General features: G+C 54.2%; 1 protein-coding gene across 1 annotated transcript in view; it reads right to left on the bottom strand.

Moving 5' to 3' along the window:
• Nucleotides 1-26,033, bottom strand: part of PRDM5 (PR domain 5) — a 184,364-nt gene that overhangs the window by 114,028 nt on the left and 44,303 nt on the right. The window contains exons 5-6 of the mRNA XM_006772503.1: nt 17,209-17,275; nt 9,273-9,414 (exon numbers count right to left, since the gene is read on the bottom strand). Of these exons, the coding sequence (XP_006772566.1) occupies nt 9,273-9,414; nt 17,209-17,275 (209 nt within the window). The remainder of the gene's footprint in view (nt 1-9,272; nt 9,415-17,208; nt 17,276-26,033) is intronic.

Here is a 26,033-nt window from a genome sequence, read left to right as displayed (position 1 = left end):
GGAGGCCCCACGGCAGGGCTTTGGACGAGCTCCCTTGTCTCCTGGGCAGCAACGGGCAGTGGTGTCCAGAAGGACTGTCTTTGGTGAAAACATTGACCAGGAAGGGCCTGGCCCCTGATGAACTGGCAGGACTCTCTGGCGTGTCCGCTGGCCAAATCTGCTGACCTAAGGCATGTGGTCAGTCTTCTCCTGCCAGCCCACCCAGGGCCCTGGCTCGGGCCACCCTGGAAGCCAAGGCGTAAACCAGGCCAACACAGAAAACAGATGGAATCAAAGATGGGAAGGATTCTGAGCTGCAGGCCTGGGCGCCGTGCTGAGCAGCGGGGAGGGCCGGCGAGGTCCCGGGCCAGGTCAGGTGAGCACGGGCCACCCCAGGGTCCAGGAGAAAACTGGCCACGTGGGAAGACAGAGCCACAGTGAGCGCTCAAAGACAAGATGGGAGTACTGTGTTCTAAAGTACTCAGAAAGCATGGCTCTTTAACATGTAATTGCACATGAGCTATTTTATAACAATGTAATATTCGCATAGAATATTCAAAAGCCAGTGCGAGTAGGGACAGGGCTTCTATGCTGAGTGATTAAAAGACTCTAAAATGAGTGGCGATGCCTCACATTCTAGGAGCAGGCGGAACACCACTGCCTTATACGAGTACATGCAAAGCCTGCACTGCACGGGGCGCGGATGACAGCTCAGGAAGGCGGCTGTTTAACTCACACAGGCGGCGCCCATGTGTGAACTCAGAGAGGAGAGGAGCTCTCCGTGACCGCAGCCAGGTAAGCAGCATCCACCTCGCGTACGTTGAAATAAGACAAACATAAAGTGTGTCCTTCCTGCTGCCTTCAGAACGCAGGGGAATGCACAGGGGCCTGCAGGCGCCACTCAGAGAGCGTGGGCCTGCACCCCCACGCCTGCTGCTCCCCTTGCTCCCATGACACGGCGTCACGCGTGATGTGTAGTGAAAGATGAGGGTCTGAAACACAACAGCGCGGCCGAGGCCCGTGTCTCCCTGCACCGGCGCCTCCCTCCCTCCCTCGGCTGCTCTCTCCACCCGCAGTGCCTGCCCCGCCTTGGGGAGACCCTTGCCCAGCGCTGCTCTTCTAGGAGGTTCCGCCAGCAAACAGACCTGGGCCAAGTGTGCTCTCCAGGCTCCCGACGGGAGTCCTGGGGACAGGGGAACATGGCGACACCGATGCTGGCTCCCCAGACACTGAGCCCCGCCTCCCCTGCAGGCGGGTGACTCTCAGGTGAACCCACACCTGACACGGCATCAGGACGGAGTAGCGTCCGAGGCAGTGGTTGCCGACAGAACACGGAACATGTGTGTCATCCTCATGGGGACACTGCAGGAGCAGACGCCCCTCCTCCTTCCTCGAGAACAAACGTGCTCCCACGGCCGCGCTCCCCTCAGAGCTGACCCCCCAGCTCCAGGCCGCCTGCCAGTTCTCGATGGAGAGGTCAGTGAGGTGCAGGGCGGCACAGCAGGCGGACAGGTGCGTGTGCGAGACAGCCCACGCTTGTCTTACTTCTACTAGTGGCTGTAGTACCGTCCACACGCACACCGGTACCCCTACGTCTGGCCACGCCTGTGTAACGGGATCCGACACGATCAGACGCGGCCCATGAAGGCCACGCTGGCAGCCTGACACCGTGGGACCCTGGGTCAGCGGGCAGCACATGCTCATGGACTTTACAGTGGGAAACACTGGAACAAGACACAGAATACAGTTCCCCACTTGCCTTTCCCCCTCATCTGGCCAAGCCCCTTCAGAGAGATGCGAATGGGGCAACCTCGGGACAAGTGCCACTGGAATAACACCCGCTAGGCCCTGTCTAGTCCTAACTCTCCTCGGAAGTGCTGCCTTGACCGTAACTGGTGATTTACATGGAATGGGGTGTTCATAAACAAGCCATCGGAATAGAACCCCTTCGGGGCCTGTAAATCAGGGGGAGGGGTGCTTGGGGAAGTCAGGCCCCGACCCTGTAAACCTCGGGTTGCTCTGCAGCAAATGGTAACTCAGACACAGAGCGGCGCCTCAGTGAGAAATCAAGGCCGAATCCCAACACCTTCCGTGGGGAGCGGCTACAGCGTTTGGACAGGTTCAAGCCTTGGACTGAGGAGAGGGCACAGTCCTCTCGTTGCCACGTGCAAGTCCCAGCTTGGAGGGCAGAGCCCTCCCAGCACAATTATAGCCAACAGCTGTAGCTGGAAGCTTGAACCTGTGGTCCAGTGGCTCTCAACCTTGGCTGCACATTAGATTCACTTGGGAATCTTTTTAAAATCTGATTTCTGGGCCTCATCCTCCAGAAATTCTTTGTATTCTGTTTCTTTGTTACTAATGTTATGGCCCCACCCCATAACAAAGAAACAGAATTTCCGGAGGATGAGGCCCAGAAATTAGGATTTTAAAAAGATTCCCAGGTGCTTCTAATGTGCAGCTGAGGTTGAGAACTGCTGCGATAGTCCGAACACGTGGCCCCACGTGCCTGAGTGATAGAGTTCAGGTGCATGTAGTTGAGTGGGGTTGAAACCCACGAGAAGGTTGTAAACATCTTGATCACACCCTTACTTTGCCTCGTGGCATCTGCTATAAAATAAAGACACGGCTTGTGGGCGCTGGTGCCATCCATCAGAGGGGCAGCGTCCCACCGAGACCCAGCTTTCATTCTCTGTCTGTCTTTTCTAAGCCTTTCTCCACCCCCACTCAGGGTCACTGAACCAGGCTGAGCTGGCATGAGTATGCCATGGCCGTGCCGGCTCCCCACAACCTTCCCCATTTCCTGTGAGCCCGTAGCTCCCGGACGACTGCCCCCTTGTACACACACACGACCTCTCCTCTTGATCAGTGAGCTGCCAGTCAGCGGCATTTGTTAGAAATGACTTTGATTGACAGAAATGGGCTGTGTGTGGGTTTCTTTCTTCATGAAAGAAACCACGGCACCTCCTGGTCTCCCCGTGTCTAAGGGGACCCCTCCCAGCTGGGGGGGGGCCTGTAAGTGAGGGCGCCTTTATTCCCAGCGCAGTCCCTGGTCTTCCAATGTCACTGAAGCATCACTCTCCTTCTATAAACCACAGGAACCAACCAGCCAAAACGGGGCAATTTAAATGGAGCAAAATGTTACAATACTCGAGTATTCTCACAAAATTTTATACCTTTTTTAAAAAAAAACCAAAAATGTATTATTTCAGTAATTGGCAACATCTTCCATTTCCCCCCAAAGGACAACTACCCTTTACTTTTATATGATTCCCAGCGTCTGGCTGGTGTTTGTGTCCCTGTGCGCGCGGCCCCGTGAGCGTGGCGTCACTCTGCAAACAGGACGGGGCCTCTCCAGGCAGCACGGCTGGACCAGAGCAGTGATGCCGGGAACAGAAGGGCATCCAGGAGCCGCCCTGCATCTCAAGCGCTGGTCACGGCGACAGCAGGGTCCCCGTGGGCCACGCGCCCGGAGGCGCCGTCACATGTCCCGCAGGCCTGAGTCTTGGCTGTAGCGATGCTCCCGCCAGGCATTCAGTGCCACGTCTGCCAGCCTCGGGCTGTGGCTCAAGGGGAGCTGCCATTTGGGACTTTGAAGCGGTCTGTGTACCGTTGGGCTACACCCAAGTCCCCTTGCTTCTGGGAAAACCAAGTGGGGCGCAAAGGCGTGTGTCAGAAACGTCTGGTGCGCCAGCGAGCTGCACGCTGAGCCACCCGTTCGCCACCGACGGCCTCACACCCACGCGGAACTGAAACGTGGCCTCCATGTGGGAGGGGCACAGTTCAGAACGTCAGCCGTGTTACAGAAGCGAAACCCGTGACCTAGTTGTTACCGGGTGGATTCCCAACAGGACACTCCTCCAAGGAGAGCGGATTTAAACACTTCCAGCGAGGAGACCGACCGTCAGGTTCCCAGCGTTTGCTGCTGGACGTGGTTCTCTGGGGATGGGAACTCGCACAGATTTCTCACGCGGGAGCTTTCATTCCAGCATGGCTACCCATTTCCTGTGGTTCTGAGGTTATGGAACACGTCACATTCCCCAAATTCTCTTTTTTGTCTTTATTTTGTTTTTAACTTTTCCCCATTACAGCATAGGGGTTAGACATACTTTATCGGTGTCACCCCTGAAACTTCCAGTACACACTTGGCCCCATGCATCGTTATTACAATACTAGTGGCTTGGTGCACGAAATTTGTGCACAGGTGAGGGGCGTTGTCCCTCAGCTAGGCCTGCACCCTCTCCAATCTGGGACCCCTCGGGGGATGTCCGACTGTTGGTTTAAACCAGCAGTCGGACATCCCTGTCACAATCTGGGACCACTGGCTCCTACCCACTCACCTGCCTGCCTGCTTGATCACTCCTAACCACTCTGCCTGTTGGCCTGCTCACCCCCAACTGTCCCCCCTGCCGGCCTGTTTGCCCCCAACTATCCCCCTGCTGGTCTGATCATCCCCAGCTGCCCCCCACTGCTGGCCTGCTCAACCCCAATTGCCCTCCCTCCTGGCCTGATCGCCCCTAACCGCCTCTGCCTCGGCCCCGCCACCATAGCTTCGTCCAGAAGGACATCCAGAAGGTCTCCTGGAAGGTATCCCACTCTAATGAGCATATTACCCTTTTATTAGTATAGATCAGTGGTCGGCAAACCGAGGCTCGCGAGCCACATGCGGCTCTTTGGCCCCGTGGCATGGGCCACGAAGTTTCAATCGCACTGTATGTGGGCGCCCACACGTGGTATTTTGTGGAAGAGCCACACTCAAGGGGCCCGTTTGCCAACCACTGGTATAGATTATAACTATACTCCCTGTGCTGTACTTCACATCCCAGTGACTATGCTGTGACTGCCAGCCTGTGCTGCTCAATCCCTCCACCTCTCACCACCCCCACCCTATGGCAGCCACCCGTCTGTGCCTACGAGTCTGTGTTGTTCATCAGATTCCACATGTAAGTGAGATCACACATATTTGTCTTTCTCCGTCTGACATATTTCACCTCCCTGACCACATGTCTGTGATTCCCCGAATGAATATTCCTTCTACTTCTGACCGGGTCATATTATACAAACGAGGATCCTCAGTGAGTTCAGAGGGAAAATGAAGAACTAGCGTCTGGAACCCTGTCTTCCTGGGCTTGTCTTGCAGCCTCGACCCAGAGCCTGGCCATCGCCTTCTCCTCCCCACAGTGTTCCTGCGCGTTTCCTCCGGACCAGCCGCCGAAGGCGAGACAGGAGTGAGTGGGTTGGAACATAGACACTTTGGGAAGATGTGCATCACAGATCAAAAATTCAGGCCAATTTTGCAAATATATGTTTGTTTCCATACATGGATATTAAGTGCAATTGTGACGTCAGGAAATGCGCCATGCGTGTTCTGTGACTTCTCGCACTCCAGACATACCGCATGTCCCCGGGAACATGCCTTCTGCAGTTTGAAAACTTGACGGAACAGCTTCTTCCCATGCTAAAATCCTAAGAATTTGTTTCTGACATTAGGTTGCAATATCATCCATCGCCAGTAGGTGCCGCCACTTAACACAATTTATCGGAATGTGAACATTCCTTAGTTCAATGCATAAACTAATTAGCACATTTAAAGTTAATGTCATCGATGTAGAAAAGCATTGAAAAGTAGAGTGAGCCCTAGCCGGTTTGGCTCAGTGGATGTGTCTCTCACGTCAATGTTTCTCTCTGTCTCTCGCCCGGCCTTCCACTTTCTAAAAATCAATGGAAAAATATCCTCCTGTGAAGATTAACAAAACAACAAACAAATGAAGGATATACTAACTGAAATGAAGAATAATTTCAGGGAGTCAACAGGATAGTTGATGAAGCCAATAATCAAATCAGCAATTTGGAATATAAGAAAGCAACAAACACCCAATCAGAACAGCAAAAAAAGGAAAAAGAATCCAAAAATAATTAGGATAGTGCAAGGAGCCTCTGAGAGAAAGAAAGAGAGAAAGAAAAAAAGAAAAAAAGAAAGAAAGAAAGAGAGAAAGAAAGGAAGGAAGAAAGAGAGAGAGAGAGAGAGAGAGAGAGAAAGAAAAAAGAAGCTTTGTGCCCTGGCTGATTTGGCTCAGTGGTCAGAGTGTCGAACAGCTGACACTCTACAATGACTCCGTTAGCACCGTGACACAAACACGGTCGTGCGGGACATTATCAGTAGGGGGTGTAATATTAACGTTAACTTTAATTTGTCCTAATGCACTATGAATCTAGTCTCTAAAAGGTAAGTGTAGTTCCATCATCAAATCAGATCCCACCCAACTTTCCTATTCTCTAGTTGGAAAATGAAACCGTACTCAGATGAGCCAACCTGAGACCAGAACTTGAGGGAAGGAAAATGACCGTTTTCTTCAAAACGCCGGAAGCAGTGGTGTTCCAGCCGGGGCCCCCGGCTCTGCTCACCTGTTCCCACACCAGCAACCTCCGTGCGGGCCACCCAGCAACACCGGGGGCAATACTCCCTCCCCCCGCCCCCAAACACACACACACGCACACACAAATGTATACACACACACACACACACACGCATGCACACACGCACACACACACATATACACTAACGCGCGCACACGACACACCGCACACACACATATACACACACGCACGCCCACACAGTCACACACACACACACACACACACATATACACACGCGCGCGCGCACGCACGCATGCACACACGCACACACATATATACACACACGCACACACATATATACACATGCGCACACACACATACACACACATACACACACACACATACGCAGGCACACGCCTGGCCTGGTAAACAGCTCAGCCTGGATCCTCAAAGCAGCTTCCCAGGCCGGAGGCAACGGAAGCAGCCAGACCTGCAGAGTGACATCCCCATGGAGCCTCAGAAATCCTCACCTGCCCCAGGGGAGAGGAAGCCAGCCTGCCCTGCGGGTATCTCCCCAACGCGGACAAGTCTCAGCCCAGATGAGAGGCTGATAGCCTGAGGCTGGCGTCGGCATGAAGGAACCAGCTCTGGTGGGCTGGCACGGGCATTCGTCTGCTGGGGCCGCGGGGACAAGGTGCACATTGGGTGGCCCGGCCACAGAGCACGCTGTCTCACAGCCCTGGGGCAGGGCGTCCGAGGCCCCGGTGTGACAGGGCCACCTCCCGAGGCTGTGTGAGGAGCCTGGCTACACTCCACGCTGGTCTTGGCATTTTGCATTTATTCAGGCGCATTCAGGGCGGCACACCCGTGAGCACAGCATGTACCGGGAGGGAACAGCACGTTTCTTCCCGGGTGATGGCCACCACCGCAGCTGCCGCGGGGCCGTGTCCACTGACCTCAGCCAGTCTTTATTTCGCCATCTGGCCCCCGCGCTGCAGCTCCCTTGAAAGGGGTGCCCCCAACTAACCCACCAGGGCCTTCTCGCCAGAGAGCAGTCCCCGTCGAAGCAGCAAAGGGAGTGAATTGTGCGGATTTTCTGTGTGAGCCCAGGCCAGGCTTGTTAGCGGAAGCCTCCTCCTTCGCCGGCCAGGCTGCCTCCCCTCACAGTCAGGGCTCTACCCTTAAGTCCCTTTTAATGAGGGGAGCTGAGCGCGGCTCAATATCCCAACCTGCCCCTTGCAGGCACCCACCCGCTCCCACCTCAGCTGCTCCCTCGTCCAACGCCAGGCTTCCTGCGATGCTTACCCAGCATCCACAGGTCCTCACTCCCAGGACCAGCGGGCTGCTTTTCACAGTAACAGCGTATGTCCGACTTATCCCCCGTGAAAGAGGACCCCGTCACCTGCCGTTTCCCCAAATTAGCTTGTAGATTGCAGGTTACATGTTAACAGGCCAATTTATAACAGTCTTCCATAGCCATGAAAAGTCCATGGCTCGCGGATACATGTTAGAACCCCTCGCAATTCGCTCTCACACCACAGGAGCTGGGAGCCGTGTGTGTGTGGGGGGAGGGGGAGGGGGGGGACTGTTCACCGGAGGGACGCGTTTGGCAGGTGAAGGAAGAACAGTGTGCAAAAGCTATTTCTGATTCCAATTATTTCAGTGATTTATTTGGGGCCAAATCAGCCACTGAATCTAGGAGGTCTCACATCCCGCCCGGCGGCTGGAGCTGGAGCTGGCCGGCTCTCAGAGGTGGCGCTTTTGATTCAGGGTCCACTCAGGCCGCAGACCTGCCTGTGGACGTCGCTGGGGCATCTATGCTATGCTACTCTCCGTACCATTCCCAAAGGACCGTGTTGCTCAAACACAGAGTGGCGTGTTCAAAGACCGTTAGGGAATCTTTTTATCCTTTAAGAGACCATTCAAACCAAACTTGTCTTTATTTTTACATCTGCTCTTTGCTAGGCATGACCCGATTGACCTTGAATAACATTATAATCTACTCTGTGCTGTGGAGGCAAAATGTGTGAAACACTGTGCACTGCACCTGTGGGTCTGTGTATTGTGCTGTGGATCTATGTACTGTACCTGTGGGTCTGTGTATTGCACCTGTGGATCTATCTGTGTATTGTACTGAGGTCCTATCATATCTGCACAGAACACCTTCCATCCCTTAGAGCAGGGGGTGGGGGGGCCTTTTCCTGCCAAGGGCCATGTGGATATGTATAACATCACTTGGGGCCATACACAATTATCATCTTAGAACCTAGCCATCTGTATTTGGTCAAGCATTTAATTCACTCACCCCTAATGCCCTGGCAGGGCCAGACCCAATGATTTCCCAGACCTTACACAGCCTGAGGGTCGGATGTTCCCACCCATGTAGAGCCTTCTGCCTTTACTTCTGAAATTTCAATATTTTCTTGTTTGGCCAAATCCACTTCAACACAAGAATCCTATTCCCCAACATGGAGCCCTGGTGAACGGACACGAGGGGAAGGGGAGGGAGGGGGGTCAGTCTGGGGCAGTGGAACGCCATGATGTGGCGAGTAAGCGTGGTTCCTGTGAGATAACCCACAGGTCACGCATTTCGCTCAAAAACTTAAAAAATGAGACTCTTCTCCTGAACACATTCCCTTTCTTCATTGCTGAGCAAAATCTCCTCCTGGGACTGTCCTTTCCCGACCGGACACCGGCCTCTCCCGTCCTCCTGCAGCTCAGCTTCTCGTCCTCTCGGGCAGCGCTGCCTCCAGCCACTCAGCTCCGATGCTGCTGCTGTGTGTTCACTGGACGTGCTGGTCACTCCCTTTAACTGCTCACACTCACCCCCCGCACCCCGAGTCCTCACCCGCTCTGGGTCCTGCGTGCTGTTCCCTAATCACCCACTATCTTCCTCTCAACTGGTATCTTGCCGGTTTTCTTCCATCGGAGTCCCTTACCTCTCCTTTTGCCGGCACCTATTCCAGCGGTGGACAGCGTCACCTGGCAGGTAGCGGAGGAGCCGTCGCAGTGACAAGATGGACCCAGGGCCGGACGGGGCAGGGACAGGCCCCGGTGGGAGGAACATGAGCAGGAACCTGCCTGTGCAGGGGCAGGGCTGTGTCAGCACAGGGCCAGTGGCCCGGGTAGAGCGCGTCTCCCCCCACGGGTGCTCTGAGCAGCCCCCTCTCCCACGCCTGCTCTGCGCGTCCCCTCCAGCCTCTGGCATGCCCCATGGTGTGCAACTTTCACAACCTGGTTCCTGTGGACAGAGCAATGACAAAAGACACACCCACAGGGCATGTGTCTTACCCAGGGTCCCTCTGGAGGACACTAGACAGACAGACGGCCTCCCGGGGCTGCTGTGGCCTCAGGGCTCAGCAGTGGGGTAGGGACTGGACTGCGAGGCCCCAGCCTGTGCCACAGCCCCTGCTGGCACCTGGCTGCACAGGACAACAGCACAGCACACACCCCACCCCGACCCTCGACCCCGTGGCCCTGCCTGCCTTTCCCTTTTCTTACTGCTCTAAAGCAAAGCAGGACGCCCGGACCAGTAGCAGCATCACCTCGAAACATCGGAGAAACACATCCCCTAAACTCACTGCAGGCCCCTGGGAGCTGCGAGCTGCGAGCGGTGCTCTAACAAGCCCCCAACGCTGCTCGTGCCACTACAGTTTGCAAACCCGAGGCTGCCTAATCCAGCACAGGGCTGGGTACACGTCTACCCCGGAGAGCAGCCGCCCGGCTCTGTAGACCTGGCTGAGCGGAGTCCTCGCAGGCTGTGTCCTGAGGGGCGACGGCAGTGCCCTGCAGGGAACACTGACCCCTGCCCTCTCCACCCCTGCCCGGAGCCTCGGGGTAGGACCTGTGCTACCGGATTCACTTCTGCCCCCTCAGTGACAGGCTTGGTCCTCAGCACATGGAGGGAAGTGAAGGAGGAAGATGCAAATTAGCTGGCCGGCCCCAGGCTGGGAGCTGCCGCAGCCACAAAGCACCTGGGGACAAGTCTTCTTTGTACAAAATCCCAATCAATTAAAAAACCCACCGCGCCAGCACCTCTCTCCTTGTCATGCCTGAAAAAACCCGCCCTCTCCTCTCTCTCTTTTTCATCCTCACAGGGGAAATGTGTTTCATTGATTTTAGAGAGAGAGGAAGAAGGGAGAAAAAGAAACACTGATGTGAAAGAAATATTTGATCAGTTGCCTCCTGAATGCACCCCAATCAGAGATCAAACACCAAAGCTAGGCATGTGCCCTGACTGGGAATCCAACCCACTGAGCCACCCGGCCGGGGCCATTGCTTTGCTTGCTCATAGGTTGTAATCAAATATGTCTATCAGAACTTAGACCCCTTGTGATTGGCCAAGGGAAGCATTTCTTTCCATTTCTAGGTCGACATGGGAACACACTTGTGATTTTCCTTTAATGCTGGTTCCAATAAAAGGAAAAAAGTTAAGCTTTGGAATCAACGCTTTGTTTCTTAGTGATATGTCCACTAGATGGCGCTATTGTTCCAAAAGAGCGAACTGATGCGGTTCTAAAATCTTCCAAGTTATGTCAGCAAGAGAGAAAAGGCCTTTTCTTTCATTTTTAAAAAATCTCTTTTTATGTCAATGACATTAGCGTTTAAAATGCGCGCCCTCAGAGCTTAATTCTGAAAACCTCTGCATCTCCAAGGCTGTTTAGTTAAGCAGCTCGGTGCTGAGTTCTCTTTTTTCTCTACATACTAACAGGCTTAATGACAACAAGTGAAAACATCTTAGCTATAAAATGTGTCTTAAAATCCACAGCCCACTGAGGTTAAATAAAATCCCCGAAGCTACGGCCAAAAGGTAAAACCTCACGTGGAAACGCGCACACCAGGCTTCAATGTGGGTGTCTGTTAGTCATGCCTGCCTATTTCTCCAAGAAACGTACCTGTGTGTGTTCGCACGCTCCTGCCCAGTACACATGACTGTGCTTAATGTGCATGTTTTACCTATTCGCTAATGCAAACAGCACAGCAAAGTCGCGAATTCCATTCCGGCCGGCTGAGTTTGCCCACCTGAGTCTAAAATTCTCTTTATTCACTAAAGCGCGCCACCGTTGGAACCTTGTACACTTAGGGCAGCGTCTAGAGCAGTCTGTGTTGTCACTGTGATGTTCATGACTGATGCTTTTAAAGCATTAACGTAATGCCCTACAGCGTCTTACGTGTTATAATTGCACAGGCTTTGGAGTGACGGTTCACTTCCCTTTACAAGTGCAGTTCCGAAGGAGCGAAGTTAGGCCACGATGTGGCTCAGAGGCTCAAGCCTCCGCGTTAATGACAAGGTCCTCCCACAGCACACTCGTGTGCTGAAGTCTTGGAGACGCAGGGAAATCAGGGGGCCCCAGCACAAACCCTTGGGGTAATTCATAGATGTTAGAATGTCATAGAGAACGGATCAAAGCACCACGGTGTCATTGAAAATAGAGTGGTCTTTTTTTTTTCTATAAAAGCTGAGGGGAAATTTTAAAAATTAAATTGAAATAGTTGCAATATTTTCTTACTTTTTTTCTCAAAGCCTCCACAATTGAGAAATATTTAAAATTTTGAGAGTAAATACCCTGCCTTACATAACGGACTTAGTAAAATTTCGCAAACAGATTAGTCTCTCAAGCACTGAAATTGCATTTCACACTCTTCCTTTGAGCCGGTTGCCAAACGAAGTCTCACACCTTGGGTCTCGATTTACTCTCATCCTGCACTTAACCCCAAAGCAGCCCAGACCCTGGACGTTTTAACCATAAAATCCTTTCGCTCTGATGCTTCTCGGGGCTGGTGTTCTGGCCCTACGGGTAGGTGACTAAGTCAGTCTGGGGGTGCGGCCGGCCGCCGACTGGTGGCGTGTGGCCCGACGGTGCGGGTGGAGGGGGAGTCCACCCCTCACACGGCTGCAGCAGGTCCAGTCCCAGCGCCGGAATGCCACGCATGCCTTGTCACCCATCCATCGATGACCTCATCCATTCATCAATATTTACCCATTCCTCACATGCCTCTTTCAGCAGCCGGTGTTTGCATGTCTTTATTTTCCTATGCTGTCATACCTGGCTGATGTGACTCCCCAGGGCTCTACGGTCAAACGTACAAAAGAATCTGTGACTTCCCGCCGCCCGCGGAAAGCAGGCCCCGCCGCAGACTGAGGTCTGCCACGCGTGCTTTCCTCCCCTTACACGGAGGTGCAGCACTCTTGCTCCACGCAGCTCAGATTTCGCCCCAGCCTTCTCCACTCACCATTCCCTAGCCCCACCTTCATGCTACTGGCGTGTTCCCTTTGCTCACAGTTCTGTTGCTGTGCATGGGCCCACACCACCGAGTTCCTCACATGCTTCACACACACTCTGATTTCCCCTCTCGTGTGGAACCCCCATTCCTGAGCAGCCTTTGCCTCCTAAGTGGCCGATGCCCTGGCTTAGTTTCCCACGTTCTAAATTATAATCTCACGTGCTGTCTCTGAATCACTTGCATGTTCCTCACAACAGGATCATCGGCGTATGTTTCTCCTCCTTCCACTGAGAGAGGACCGTCCGGGACCCTGGCATCGTCACCTTTGCATCTTGAAAGCTCGCATCACACTCTCTCCCAGTACCACCCTGTCCCCCCGGGGCCACCTCCTCCTCCTGTGATTGGAGGGACTTTCTCCCTGGGGAAGATCTGAGCTCCCACTGTGTCTCGCCCTCTTCTCCCCTCCAGCCTCCTTTCCACTGGTTCCACTCTCTGCTATCTCTCCTCTCCGCCTAACAGTCAACCCCCTTGAGAGGGCTTGTGCACCCCGTCGCCGCACCCATAGCTCCCTCCCCAATGAGCCCTGCAGGCTGGTCTCCATGCTCCCACCTTGAGTCGACTGGGTGTGCGGCCCCTGAGGTCCAGGTCGCCCTTATTCTCAACTCTTGACCCTGATGCAAGGTTCACTCCTCGTCCCGGAGCCTCTGGCTCACACACATCTCTCCCCTGGGAACTTCTCACCAACCTCTGCCCCTGGGTCAGGCATCCGCCCTGAGTCCCGCCAGCTGCACCTTGCATTTATAGGTCACACTTACTGTAATCGGTTCCGCCTGCTCCCACCCCTGCCTGTGAGCTCAGAGCTGGCGTGCAGGGACTGTGGCTATTTTGTGCACAGCCGTAACCGCAGAGCCTAATACAGTGCCTGGCACACGCAAGTGGCCAGGGTGTGTTAAAGGGGTCATCGGTGTTCAAAACGCCTGCAATAAGCAATGCATTTTGAAAAATAATCAAACTGCCTTAAGCTGGTGTTGCTCAGTGGATAGAGCATCGGCCTTCGGACTGAAGGGTCCCAGGTTCGATTCCAATCAAGGGCACATGCCTGGGTTGCAGGCTCCATCCCCAGTGTGGGGCGTGCAAGAGGCAACCGATCCATGATTCTCTCTCATCATTGATGTTTCTATCTCTTTTGCCCTCTCTCTTCCTCTCTGAAATCAATAAAAAATATATTAAAAAAGAAAGAAAGGAAGGTCATCAAACCTACCCTGTTGGGGAGGACGGAAGCCTCTGTGGTTGCTTAGACAGCTCTGCTTTGTCTTCTGCTGTGTGACTGACTGTGCGGGACAGTGATGATGTGTCCAAGCAGGTCAATGACGTGGTCACACACGTAAGGCAGCGTGGACGGGGCGGGTCTGTGGAGTCGCGCTTCCCACAGACACGGGGGCTACGCCGGTGCAGAAGTCATCTCAGGGCGCTCCGATCCTCTGGGGCCGGCAGCTCTGACCTGCGAGAGGATCAGCATAAACCCACGGGCGGGCGGGGAGGGTCCATCCGGGAGTTTTCTGTTGGAGAAGTCGTTCACTGCCAACGGCATTGAACCGGGGACAGTGCCCGTCACTCACATCGAGGCCCGTGCGGGTCATAGGTTCGCCACCGCTGCACTCGATCCTTCAAGCCCAGAGCTCAGCCGGGACTGAAGGAGAGAGAGCCAGGCAGGGCTCTGTGCTTCCTTTCCTTCTTGGCCGCCTGATACGCGTTCATTCAACAATCGGACATTATTTATTCTGTGCCGTCTCCCCGAGGGCCGCCCCCAGGCCGACACCCACCCTGCAGCTGGCGGCGCAGTGACTGCACTCCCTACGGGGAGACCCTGGGCCCCTCGGAAGATGCCGCCACGAGTCTGAAAGTCCTCCTTCTCGGCCCAGGAGCCCCGGAGCGCTGAGGCCAGGGACGGCCCCGGTGCCACATCTCGTGCTCAGGACGCGGGATACACGGTGCCTGTCCTCCCCGGTTCCCGCCAAAGCCGCAGGCACGGCCACCAGCGGCTCCACCCTCCCCGTCTCCGCGTGCGCCCTGGCCCAGCTCCAACGCACACAGAGCCACTTGGTTCCCCTTGTTCGTTTGAAGCACGGGGCCTGCGGCACCTGCACCTCGGGGTGACGTGGGGATGTGACCTGTCCACCCTGTCACAGTCCCAGTGCTCTGTGCACAGCGACCCCAGCGCCGGAGCCCCAGGCCCATCAGCCTTCAGGGGAGAGTCCAGCTGTGAGGGTGTGGCTTCTCCCTGAGTCTCCCATCTTAGGCCACAGCGAGCGGGCGTGAGCCCTGTGACTTCCTAAAGACGGGGTTCTTCACCGGCTTCCAGTAGGCACCCCTGAACGCGGGGCCACGTGTACGTTCCCTCCCCATCCCTGCCCTCTGTGCTGACAGCACCTGCAGGGAGAACGAGCCGACCGCCAAGCCCGAGTCCTTCCAACGGCGGCCGGGGGCGCCCGGGAACAGAGGCCGCTGTTCTTCCGACAGGAATGGCTACAGCCAGGCCCCGCGGGCGAACAGGGCGCAGCTGGGCAAGGAGGGAGCAGGAGGCCTCGGCGCAGCACCACGCAGGCCTAGCACCCAGGAGAGGCGACGGCATTGCAACCAGGAGCCTGGACCCAGAAGCCCGGAGCCCCGGCGGCTGGACCTCGGAGAGGCAGGGGCCACTGACCCGGCTGCCCAGCTCTGAGGACAGGACGCTGGTGCTCTGGGCGCTGAGGCTGTGCTGCCGGGGGTGTTGTGGAGCTCTGTGAGAACTGTAGGTGACAGTCAATCAAGTGGGCCTTGGTTCCCATGCCTCTACATGATTTCCCATCACACGACAGACAGTGCAGGCACCTGCATCAGCCGGAAGGGCATGTGTGTGTGTGTGCATGGTGTGTGTATGTGTGCGTGTGTGTGCGTGTGTGTGTGCATGCATGTGTGTGCATGTGTGTGCGTGCAGGTGTGTGCCCGCGAGCCCCAGGGTCCCCAAGGCAGCAGTGAGAGTGGGGGAACCCCCGCACCACTCTCCACTGACCTCGTTCTGTGAAACGCAGCCCCACGCACCTCTCGTCGCCGAAGCACATGAGCAGGACGCTCGGTGAGGCTCGCCTGCCCTGAGCTGTGCTGCTGACTCCACGTTGAGTTCGCTGCCTGTGCTTTTACGCCTTAAGACGCAAAAGACATGAGCACAGCCCCAGCCGGTTCGGCTCAGTGGATAGAGCGTCGGATGCAGACAGAAGGGTCCCAGGTTCGATTCCCGTCAAGGGCACATGACCAGTCGGGGGCGTGCAGGAGGCAGCCGGTCAGTGATTCTCTCTCATCACTGATGTTTCTCTCTCTCCCTCTCCCTTTCTCTCTGAAACCAATTTTTTTAAAAAGGAAACAAATTCTGCAAGTTCAGCCCACCCAGGAGGGGGTCAGCCCGCACCTCCCGGACCGACCAGGCTGCCTCTGTGAGTGGCTTCAACCCACAGATGAGGCAGGAGAGGAGACGCGCGGCCTCCTGCCCCACCTCGAGGCCCACCTCCTCCCGCCCGTCCTCCCAGCCCGTCGCTGCTGCCCTCCTGGGCCTCCTGCCCCCGAAGTCTCTGAGGAGCTGCCTCTCTGGGGCCAGGCAGGACCCTCCTGGCTCCCCCGCCCTCAGGCGTGGTGGGGCAGCAGCAGCAGGAGGTCCTGCCTTAGGCGGGCCCAGGGGAAGTATTTTATTGATTTTAATGCCTATGAGAAAAAACACACATAACCAGCACATGAAACAGATATTACTGTTTAGGTTGCTAATTTCCTTTTAAAATAAGCTGTTTTAAAACAGAAGGTCTTACAGTTTAAACAAATCAAGTAAGTAATGGTGGAGGCTGTGTTTAAATTTGGAAAAGGGTGCGGGAATTCTGCTTTAAGGCGTACTGGCTCCGTTCCCACTCGGGGCCGATGCACAGCCCAGTTTACTTGCACCCAAGGGCCCCTGACTCGGTGTCCTTCCTGCTGGGCTGTCCGGCTGTCCGTCCACCTTTCTTTCCCTCCAGGGCCCAGGGAACCCAGCAACGCTGAGGCCTTCCCACCAGGCCCGGACACGGAATGCCTAACCCCGGCCCCGCTGGGTCCGGTAGATGCCATCGCCCTGCTCCGTTTCAGTCCCTCTCTATGTACATGTCGGCTTTAGGGTGTCGCCTCTGGAGTTGGTGCTCAGCCACCCTTTTCTCCGGGCTCTCGACCCTCTGATGTGCTCCCTTCACTTTGTTTTCCTGCGTCTCCGCTTCTCCAGTGCTCAGCCGCCCGCCCTGGGCTGCCCTCCTTGGCCCTAACCATTTACTGCCCGTCTTACTGCTTGTCACTCACCAATGTAAGTTTTTTTTTTAAAAAAAAAAAAATATTTATTGATTTCAGAGAGGAAGGAAGGAGAGAGAAACATCAATGATGAGGGAGAATCATGGACCAGCTGCCTCCTGTACTCCCCTCACTGGGGATGGAGCCCGCAACCCGGACATGTGTCCGGACCAGGAATCGAACCGTGACCTCCTGGTTCCTAGGCCTAAGCTCAACCACTGAGCCACACCAGCTGGACTCCAGTGTAAGCTCTTAACCACCCTCTATTCTCCACTTTCTCTCCTCGTTACCCCCACCTCCCACTGTCCTCACCTCCCGTGATGGTGCGTCTCTCCTCACCAGTGTCGGCTGGACGGGCCCGGCACACGGGGGCAGGGCACTGGGGGCGCGGAAGCGTGTTGCTCGTGTAAAGGTGGGGGGGGGGTCCCACAGTCCAGTGCCTCGGGGGGCCTCCCTGCCCTGGGCCCTGCTCGGTGTGTCACTTACTCCCTCTAGGACTGCGGTTCTCAACCTTCTGGCCCTTTAATACAGTTCCTCATGTTGTGGGGACCCCCAACCATAAAATTATTTTCGTGGCTGCTTCATAACTGTCATGTTGCTACTGTGATGAATCGTCATGTAAATATCTTATATGCAGGATGGTCTTAGGCGACCCCTGTGAAAGGGTCGTTCGACCACCAAAGGGGTCACGACCCACAGGTTGAGAACCGCTGCTCTAGAACATTCCCACTCAAAATAAATTACAAAAATTTCAGTCTGGAAGCGATTGGATAGAAGATGGTTTGGATGTAACTCTGTGCTTAACACGAATGACATCCCTCGCCGGTCAGCACGCAGTCTCCCCAGAGGCCAGGCTTTGGAGCGTTCTTTCAAAATCGAAACTACGTTCCTGGGTTTCGGCGACACACAAAAGAGTTCTTTGGCGGTTGGTGCTGCCCGCGAGCCCCGAGCTCCCAGCCCGTGGGGATTGTGGTGAGGCTGCTCCCTTCTCCCTGCAGGACCGCGGCCCAGCCCCGCGCCTGCAGCCTGGCCGCCACGGGATCCCCTCGCGTCTTGAAGGAGCCGCTGAAGGCCGGGCGTTGGAAGGGGCGGGCTGACAGTGTGGTTTTCTCGTTAACATAAACGTATGAGCTGGGGCTAGAGAGAGCTGCTCGTGAAATGCCCGGACGCTGAGGGCAACATGGAAGGAGCCACACTTGTTATGCTTCGTGGAGAGAAAATGGGCACAAGGATTACTCTGAAGGGAGGGAGAGGATTGAGACTAAGTGACCGGAGCTCACGTGAGCGAAAAACAGATTTTTCCTCTCTAACACCAAGCACGCTCCCAGGCACACCAGACCATTGGAATGGAAGCTGTTTTCCCAAAATAGTTTCAATGGTTCAATTACGACCTATTATCCGGGGGGGGGGGGGGGGAGGGGGAAATGGCTTTACTCCTTTTAAATGACCTGAAATAATGCAATTTTTCCCTCGGCAGCGCATAATGAGAGCTGAGACGGGACGCCCAGAATGAGCCGGGCCTGTTTCTCATTACCGTCCGCACACAGCGCGTGGACTTCACAGGGGAGTGACTCATAGTCGGCCTGGCTTTATAACAGGGTCTGAAGCGGCGCAAGGAAGTAGATATTAGGACGTTTCTTTGGTGGTTAAGCGGAAATGTGACGGAGCCCAGTGTTAACAGCGCTCGCCCCTTAAGGAATTCAATAGATCCACTTCCGATAACACAAACTGAGAAGCTTCACAGGATTTTAAAACAATGTTGTCCTTCTATCCAAGAAAAGTTTATTTTCTCAGAGGGAAAATGCTCATATGCCAAGCTAGTAGGAAAGAGTTAAAAATAGATGTTGATACAACCGGACGTGGCTCGTTCTTCAATGTTTTAGTTCATTCCGCACATCCCTGAGGGGCTCCTGCGAATCCACACCAACAGGGGGCATAGAGCATCATAGCAAAACGACCGCCTCGGTCCACACACGTCCCACAGCCTCAGTAGTCCCAGCTCTAAAGTGGGGTGATGACAACACCTACTGCAGAGGGCTCTGTGGGGACCAGTGAGCAGGCTAGGAGCAGACGCTAGAAACCGCTCAATGAGGAACAGGGATTGGACAGTCCAAAGGTCACTAGGGGGTGCCTTTTTTAAAGCAACTGGGCTCCAGGGTTAACGAGTTGCTTGTAATGGAAACGTGGAAACTGACTGAGTCAAAGATGCATGCAATCGTATGTCTACTTTTTCTGGGCTGCACACGGTAAGATTTGTGGAATTTTGTTGATCCTGTGACCCGCGTGGTTTTTTGTTTGTTTGTTTGTTTTTAAAATATATTTTATTGGTTTTTTTTTACAGAGAGGAAGGGAGAGGGGTAGAGAGTTAGAAACATCGATCAGCTGCCTCCTGCACACTCCCTACTAGGGATGTGCCCGCAACCAAGGTACATGCCCTTGGCTGGAATCGAACCTGGGACCCTTGAGTCCACAGGCTGATGCTCTATCCACTGAGCTAAACCGGTCGGGGCAGACCCCCACTGTTTTTATAGATAAGCTGGTTTCTTCAATATCCTCGGGGAGGGACACACTGTGTGAGCAGGTTGCACTTTCCTGTCAAGACAGGTTGTGGATGCCTGTAAGCGCCCTGTCTTCCTGGTGGGCTGGCCTTCTCAGTAAACGCCTTATGTGATTCAACCTGCCTTGGTGATCGGACACAGCGCCAGGCAGCCCGAGCCCACCGGGGGTTTCCCGGGAACCAAATCACCGTCTTGGTTATTCTCATGAGCAGCTTCTGAATGGCTCCATTCATTTTATTTTTTTTCACTTACAAATGGTTTTCTGATTGGGAGGGGCAAGTGTTCTGTGTCTGGGGCACTTTACATGTTCAAAACAGTTAAATTCTGATGATGACCCTAGCAGGGAAATGTTATTACCCCATTTTACAGATGAGAAAACAGAGCCTGGGAAGCAATAAGTCACTTTCCAAGTTCAGGCGGGCCCAAAGCTATTAGGTGGCTAACTAACCCCACGGGCTCAGAGGCTTTGTTCTCGCCACCCTATCTGCTGCCATCAGCTGCACATTAAACATGACCAGGCTCCGTGCGGGCAGCCCTAGGCAGTATGATGTCACTGCATGCAACAGCCACCCGGCGTGCATGCCAAAGGCCTGCATAAAAGAGTTCTCTTCCCCGCCCCGCCTAAGCAAGCCGGGGGGTGTGAGAAGTGGAGAAATTCTTAAACGCTCCCAAATCTTAGGAACATACTCGTCACATCATCGTGGGCTCCCTGGTATACCTAGGAGTACATTCTGCCCTGTCCTTCCAGCCCTTTATTTTTACCCTCAACCCGCCCGTGCCGCCCTCGTCTCTTGAGGTTTGTGGGCACACGGTGCCACACCCTCACCGCACTGCTGCCGTCGCTACAGAGCTGGTGCGTGCAGGGTGCTGGACATAGCAGGCCACGCCGATGTGGCCACGAAGCCCGACCCACAGGACAGGGGTGGGTCCCCCAGGCCGAGGCTCCCGCTGCAGGACACGGGGTGCTCTCAGGAACTGTTTTCTGGGTGTATTAAAAAATACGCTCATGTTGCCATCCCATAACCAGCACAGCACAGCATACCGATTAGGAAAAACCTTCCCAGGAAATGCAATGAATGCGCAGATGTGTACTTAGAAGTGAAACAAGAAGGGGACTTTGTGCAAGGGGAGCCATTTACTATAATCTAAGGAATGCCTCTTTCTCCGAGGGAAGGACGTTGGGGGGCAGGAAGAGATTAAACAAAGATCTTAGATGCATAGGTGCATTACCTGTGGACACAGACAATAGGGTGGCGAAGGCCTGGGCGGTGCGGGAACTGGCGGGGCAATGGGGAAAAGAAGAGGGGCGTCTGTAATACTCCAAACAATAAAGAGTTTTTAAAAAGAAAAAGAGAATGCCTCCTGCACAAACCGGAGCGAGCCCTCTGTGCGGCAGACAGGGCTTGCTCCAGAGTTTCATCCATTTAGGTTCTATTCTCGCCAAGAGGAACGTGGACCAAACCTCCTTCTAACATGGTCACTCCAACCTGCTCAACCCGCGCCCCCAATTCCTTTTCTATGTTAGTCACACTGCAGACCTACCCCCCCACCCCCTCACCCCCCGCAAGGCAAACTGACCTAACGAACCTGGTGCACCTCTCCACCTCTCCACTGACACCTCGATGCTCTCCACCACCTCTGCCTTCCCGGCCTGGGAAGGTTCTCTCCCATCACTTCCCCGCCCCCGACCGCTGTCACGGGGTCTGACGCTGGGGGGTCACTGCTGTGCCGCCTGCCCGCCAAGAACAGGGGTCCACCTTGTTTTTAATGCTGCGTCCGCCCGCTTGGCAGGCGCCGGGCACTCAGCAACCAGGCACTGAATGCACGAAGGATGGAGAGAAGCCAATCTGAGCTCACCTCTCAGACCCCTTCCCGCGAACACGAAGGACTGTTTCCATGTCTCTAGGCCTTCGCTCAGCACCTTAAACAAAGTAAGAATAAACACTGTTTCTTTGGGTGTTCTAGACTACTCTTTGGGGAGCCATGCAAAATTGCTTGAGGTTTTTACTAAAATGTTTAATATATATTTTTTAAATCCATGAACACTTTTGTAAGGTTCTGGTAATTCTGATTTAAACTAAATATATTTAAATGTATGGTATTGATTTTAAAATATCCTATTCTACTTCTCAAACTAAAACTCACGATGGGACAACTTCTGGGGGTGTTGTGGGGGTTGGGGGAGGGGAAGGCCCGGGGCTGACTCAGCAGAATACAAGCTTCTGGTGTGAGTGCAGGGTCCTCCGGTGCCTTTGGTCCCAACGTAGAGATGGGCCGACAACACTAGCGAGTGAAGCACACGTGGAGAAGCGTCTGTGTGCATTGGTTCAAGATGAGAAGCAGGCTGTACAGTGCAACGAGGTGGCGGCCAGGCTCAGGGGAGCCCCCGCCAGGCTCTGAGGGTCCTTCCGTCGGTGTCGTGACTGGGGCGATTCCACGCGACAATCTTCAAGGCCTCGAGGATCCCAGGACGCTCTGTGTGTGTGGGTTACTTCTATCCACTTTCATTCTGCTGGGAATGAATACAGAAATTTAAAACCCATTCATTCATTCTGTTAAAAACAACTAGCGGATACCTACATTTTACCATAAATAACAACATGTTTTCTGAAAATCACATATTTTCCAAAGGAAACAGTTCCGTGAGAAGAGGGGCCGTGGTCTACCTTTTGGGCGTCCCTCGGTATCTGGGTTCTCTTTCCACTCCTGTTTGCAATCCTTTGCAAGGTTGTCCTGTTTGAAGTCAGCGAGGAATGTCTGCTTTCACACAGATTGGGAGCGGGAAAACGAAGCAGCATCCTAATAACCCTTTCAAATAATTCGGATCGTCCTCTTCTGCTACACCAAAGCTCAACCAATGCTAGTTTCTTAAACCTTATCGTTGCCCCGTGGAGTAAGAAATCATGTCCGTTAACTGTCATCATCGGTTATGTTAAAACCCATCCGTCTAACTTCTGCTGGGAGCGGACCTCTGACTCCGGCGTGATGGTATCACATCGACTTTACTGGTCACTTGGAAAGTAGCGGTTCATGGAGGTAGGCGGAGCCCCCAAATGGCAATACATTGCACTGTGCAGTATCAAAGCCACCTTAATTCACGAGATGGCCACCGGCTGAGAAACCACTCCCGTGCTGGGAGGCCGTCAAGCTCGCGGCGGCGGATACAAGTTCCCGAAACAGTATGTTTTCTACTTGCGAGCTCAGGTTCGCAACTGACAGTGAATACTCCCAATTGCTTATCTCGGAGTGACGGGCTCACTTGTTTGTGTTGGAAAACAGTGCCTGCCCGAGAGCCAGCTTGCCGGTCCACCGTTCCTCCCAGTAGACCACGTTCCATGAGGCGAGCCGCCAGCTCTGCTCGCAGCTCGGACCCACGTGCTCCAGTTCAGGACAAACACTGAACTGGGGACCCAGCAGGAAAGGTGAATGCGCGCCTCCCATTGGGCAACACGGACTATTCGAAGCACAGAATGGAGGGATGAACTGCAATCCGGGGAATAGTTTTACTGCTTCATCCAAGACCATCTTAAGCGACCCTGACACTGGTGGCCGTGGAGGTGACGTGAACCACGCGGACAGTCTGGGGCCACTGCCTGGGTCTGTGCTAAGGTGGCAGCACGTTACCCACCGTTGCTTTTGTACCAACAGTGCAAATGTCGACACCTTTAAAAAGGTGAGTGACGCTAGCTTTGGCCTCCCAGGCACCCTGATAAAAGGGCCTCATGATCCACCCCCCACACCTCCCCCCACCCCGGGACCTAGGACCGGACTTTGAGGGCCCAGGCTTCTCTTAAACAGACTGAAATCACACTCTTAAGTTTATAATAGGTCTTCACTTTTCTTTCCCCCCCAGTTGACTATTTATGCATTTCGTAGTTTAAAAGTAAATTCCGATGTAAACAGTCAAATCTCTGCCAAACACTTGAAGACGACATCCTACCTAATCCTCACAAAACATCTGCAAGCCGGCTATTGTTTGCTCCATTTTTATCCCCGGAAAAAACAAAACACCGAAACTCAGTGGGGTCAACTTGTCTCGCAGCAAACAATTACCAGTCTCGGATGAAACGCAAGTCTGTCTGAGGAGACCATACGTGTTCTAGCCGATGTGGCGCCCTGCCCGCATCTCTCACACACTGACGATACTTACTTACAGAAATATACGTATACACATGACTATTGGCCTTACCAATGGCCCATTTTTTTTTCTGAGAAGACAGGCAAGGAATATTGATACATGCAAATCCTGATGCTCAGGGCTATTTTCAGGAACTTTCATAACAATACTCTTCCCAGAGTTCTCACGGAGCTTCCCCATCGATTTGGTCTCTCACTAATCGGCTGAACTAACAAGTCACTTTAATGTCTTTGGGGCTCACCCAGCCCGTGTGGCTCAGTGGTTGAGTGTCAACCTAGGAACCAGGAGGTCATGGTTTGATTCCCTGTCAGGGCATGTGCCTGGGTTGTGGGCTCGATCCCCAGTATGGAGTCTGCATGAGGCAGCTGAGCAATGATTCGCTCTCATCATTGGTGTTTCTCTCTCCTTTCCTCTCTGAAATCAATAAAAATATATTTTAAAAAGAAAATTTTAACATATGAATTAACATTAATTTTTTAATATGTTAAAACATGTTAATTGTTTCTTGCCAATGTTAAAGTACAGTCTCAACCTTGGTTTGCTGAAACTCCCCACCAGCCACTCCTTCCCCCCAGGGCCACACTGCGAGGTCAGTGAGCTTATTATGTTCTGTGTCCCCACGACTCCGCCTTCTCCACCTGCCCATGCCTGGGTCCTCCCTGCACACAGCCATGCGCCACAGCTGCTTAGGGCGAGATCACGGGCACATTTTGCAGAGCAGCAGTGGCTTTAGCCTCGGGGGCAGATCTCCCTGCCACCTTTGACCCCGGCTGCGGGTCGCTTCCTGCAGTGGGCCGTCACGTCACCCTGCTCTCTCCCCAGTCCCCTCGCTCACGATCACGGTCTCTACATCTCCTCCCCAGGCTGCTCTTCCTCCACCACCCCACGTCCCATCCTAAGCCTCCTTGGTGCCCCCACCACGGGCTTCAAGGACGCTGGTGATCCTGATGGACACCTCGGCCGGGGTGTCATTCACCCCAGCTCCCCAGGTGTAAGCAGACCTCACTCATCCCCCCTGCAAGCCTCCTATGGTGTTTCTCTTGGCAAAGGGCACCGGCACCTGCCTTCTTACCCCGCAGGAACCTGGGAGTCGGTCCAGACTCCTCCTCCGTCCACCCCACCACGTCCAGTGAACCGCGAGGTGCTGCCCACTGTTTCCTCAGCCTGACACACCTCGGCTGCCCACGCAGACCCGCAGACCCGACTTCTCCTCTGGAAACGCCCTCCTCCCTGCTGCCTCTTTCCCCTCCCACAGCAATCCCAGATGTGACTTTCTACAACTCCCATCGATATTTTAAAAACCTTAAAATCTGTCCTGTGCAAGACCCTTACCAGTTTCCCAACCACAAAGTTCTGGTTCTTTGGGGCGTAGAGCCTGGTGCTGCCTGGCCTCGAGGGACATCAGCTGCAATGCAGCCCCAGCTGAGGTCCCAGCTCCCAGGGCACGCCATGCCCTTTGACACCTTCTGAATCCCCCCCTCCCCCCACGCTTCTCTCTGTGCGTGGCATGCCCTTCCCTCCCGGGTCCATAGTTGCCTGGCCTTCTCTTCCTCCTTCAGAACACGGCACTTAAACCCTACCCTCAAGTCTGCCCACAGAGCCTTCTAGAAGGGCTCGCCATTCATCGCAGAGCAGGTAAAGACACCTATCAGCCCTCAGCAGCTTTCATTCAGACCTCGGCCTCCCCACCAGGCTGCGAGCGCCTTCGAGGCCAGCAAGTCTCACCTTGGAATCTCAGCACCAGGACAGGTCTGGGACCAGCAGGCACTTGAGGAACGTTGGTTAATGAAGGCTCGGGCGACCGGCTCTGGGTCCTGTTTCCTAAGTGCAGGGTCTCTTTCCAGATCTTCCCATGTCATCATCTCACCTGCACAGGGACCAAAGAGTCCCTCTTAGCGCTGAGGGTTCTATGGCTCCACAGAGCGACTTGGTGGCGGGCCAATGCCTTCATAGATCTTCATAAATTCCGAGGAGCCGGAAGCTCCGGGCACCTCACGGGACCGCCCTCTGAGACCAGGTATTTCACCAGAAGGCCACAGTGTTTCATATGCTTTTGGGAAGGTGGGTTTTCATCTTATTTATTGTCGTTTCGCCGGGATATGAGAAGAGGACCAGTCATTTTCATGGACTCAGTACTGGCTCTGTATCTTAATACACTATATGTCTCAAGAACTTAAAATTCGGGAGTGTAAACAGCAGGTTTGCTGGAAACTGGGCTTGCGGTTGTGGAAATGAGATCGCTAAGTCACTCAGTCCATTCCCCTTGGGCGTTCCTAGGCCCAGGCTGAGTTGCTAATTGGGTAACTTCTTATCATAATTACCCTGTCGGCCTGAATGGCTGCACTCACTCTGCCTGCTCTCAGGGTCTGCAGGGCCCCTTTCAATTGTTAAAACAGCTGCTGAGTTCCAGCCGCAGGAGGCTGGGTGCGTGCGCGGGGCCT

The sequence above is a fragment of the Myotis davidii genome, unplaced genomic scaffold (genome assembly GCF_000327345.1).
Source record: "Myotis davidii unplaced genomic scaffold, ASM32734v1 scaffold446, whole genome shotgun sequence".
In the NCBI taxonomy this organism is placed as follows: domain Eukaryota; kingdom Metazoa; phylum Chordata; class Mammalia; order Chiroptera; family Vespertilionidae; genus Myotis; species Myotis davidii.
This window is presented reverse-complemented; position numbering and strand designations above follow the sequence as displayed.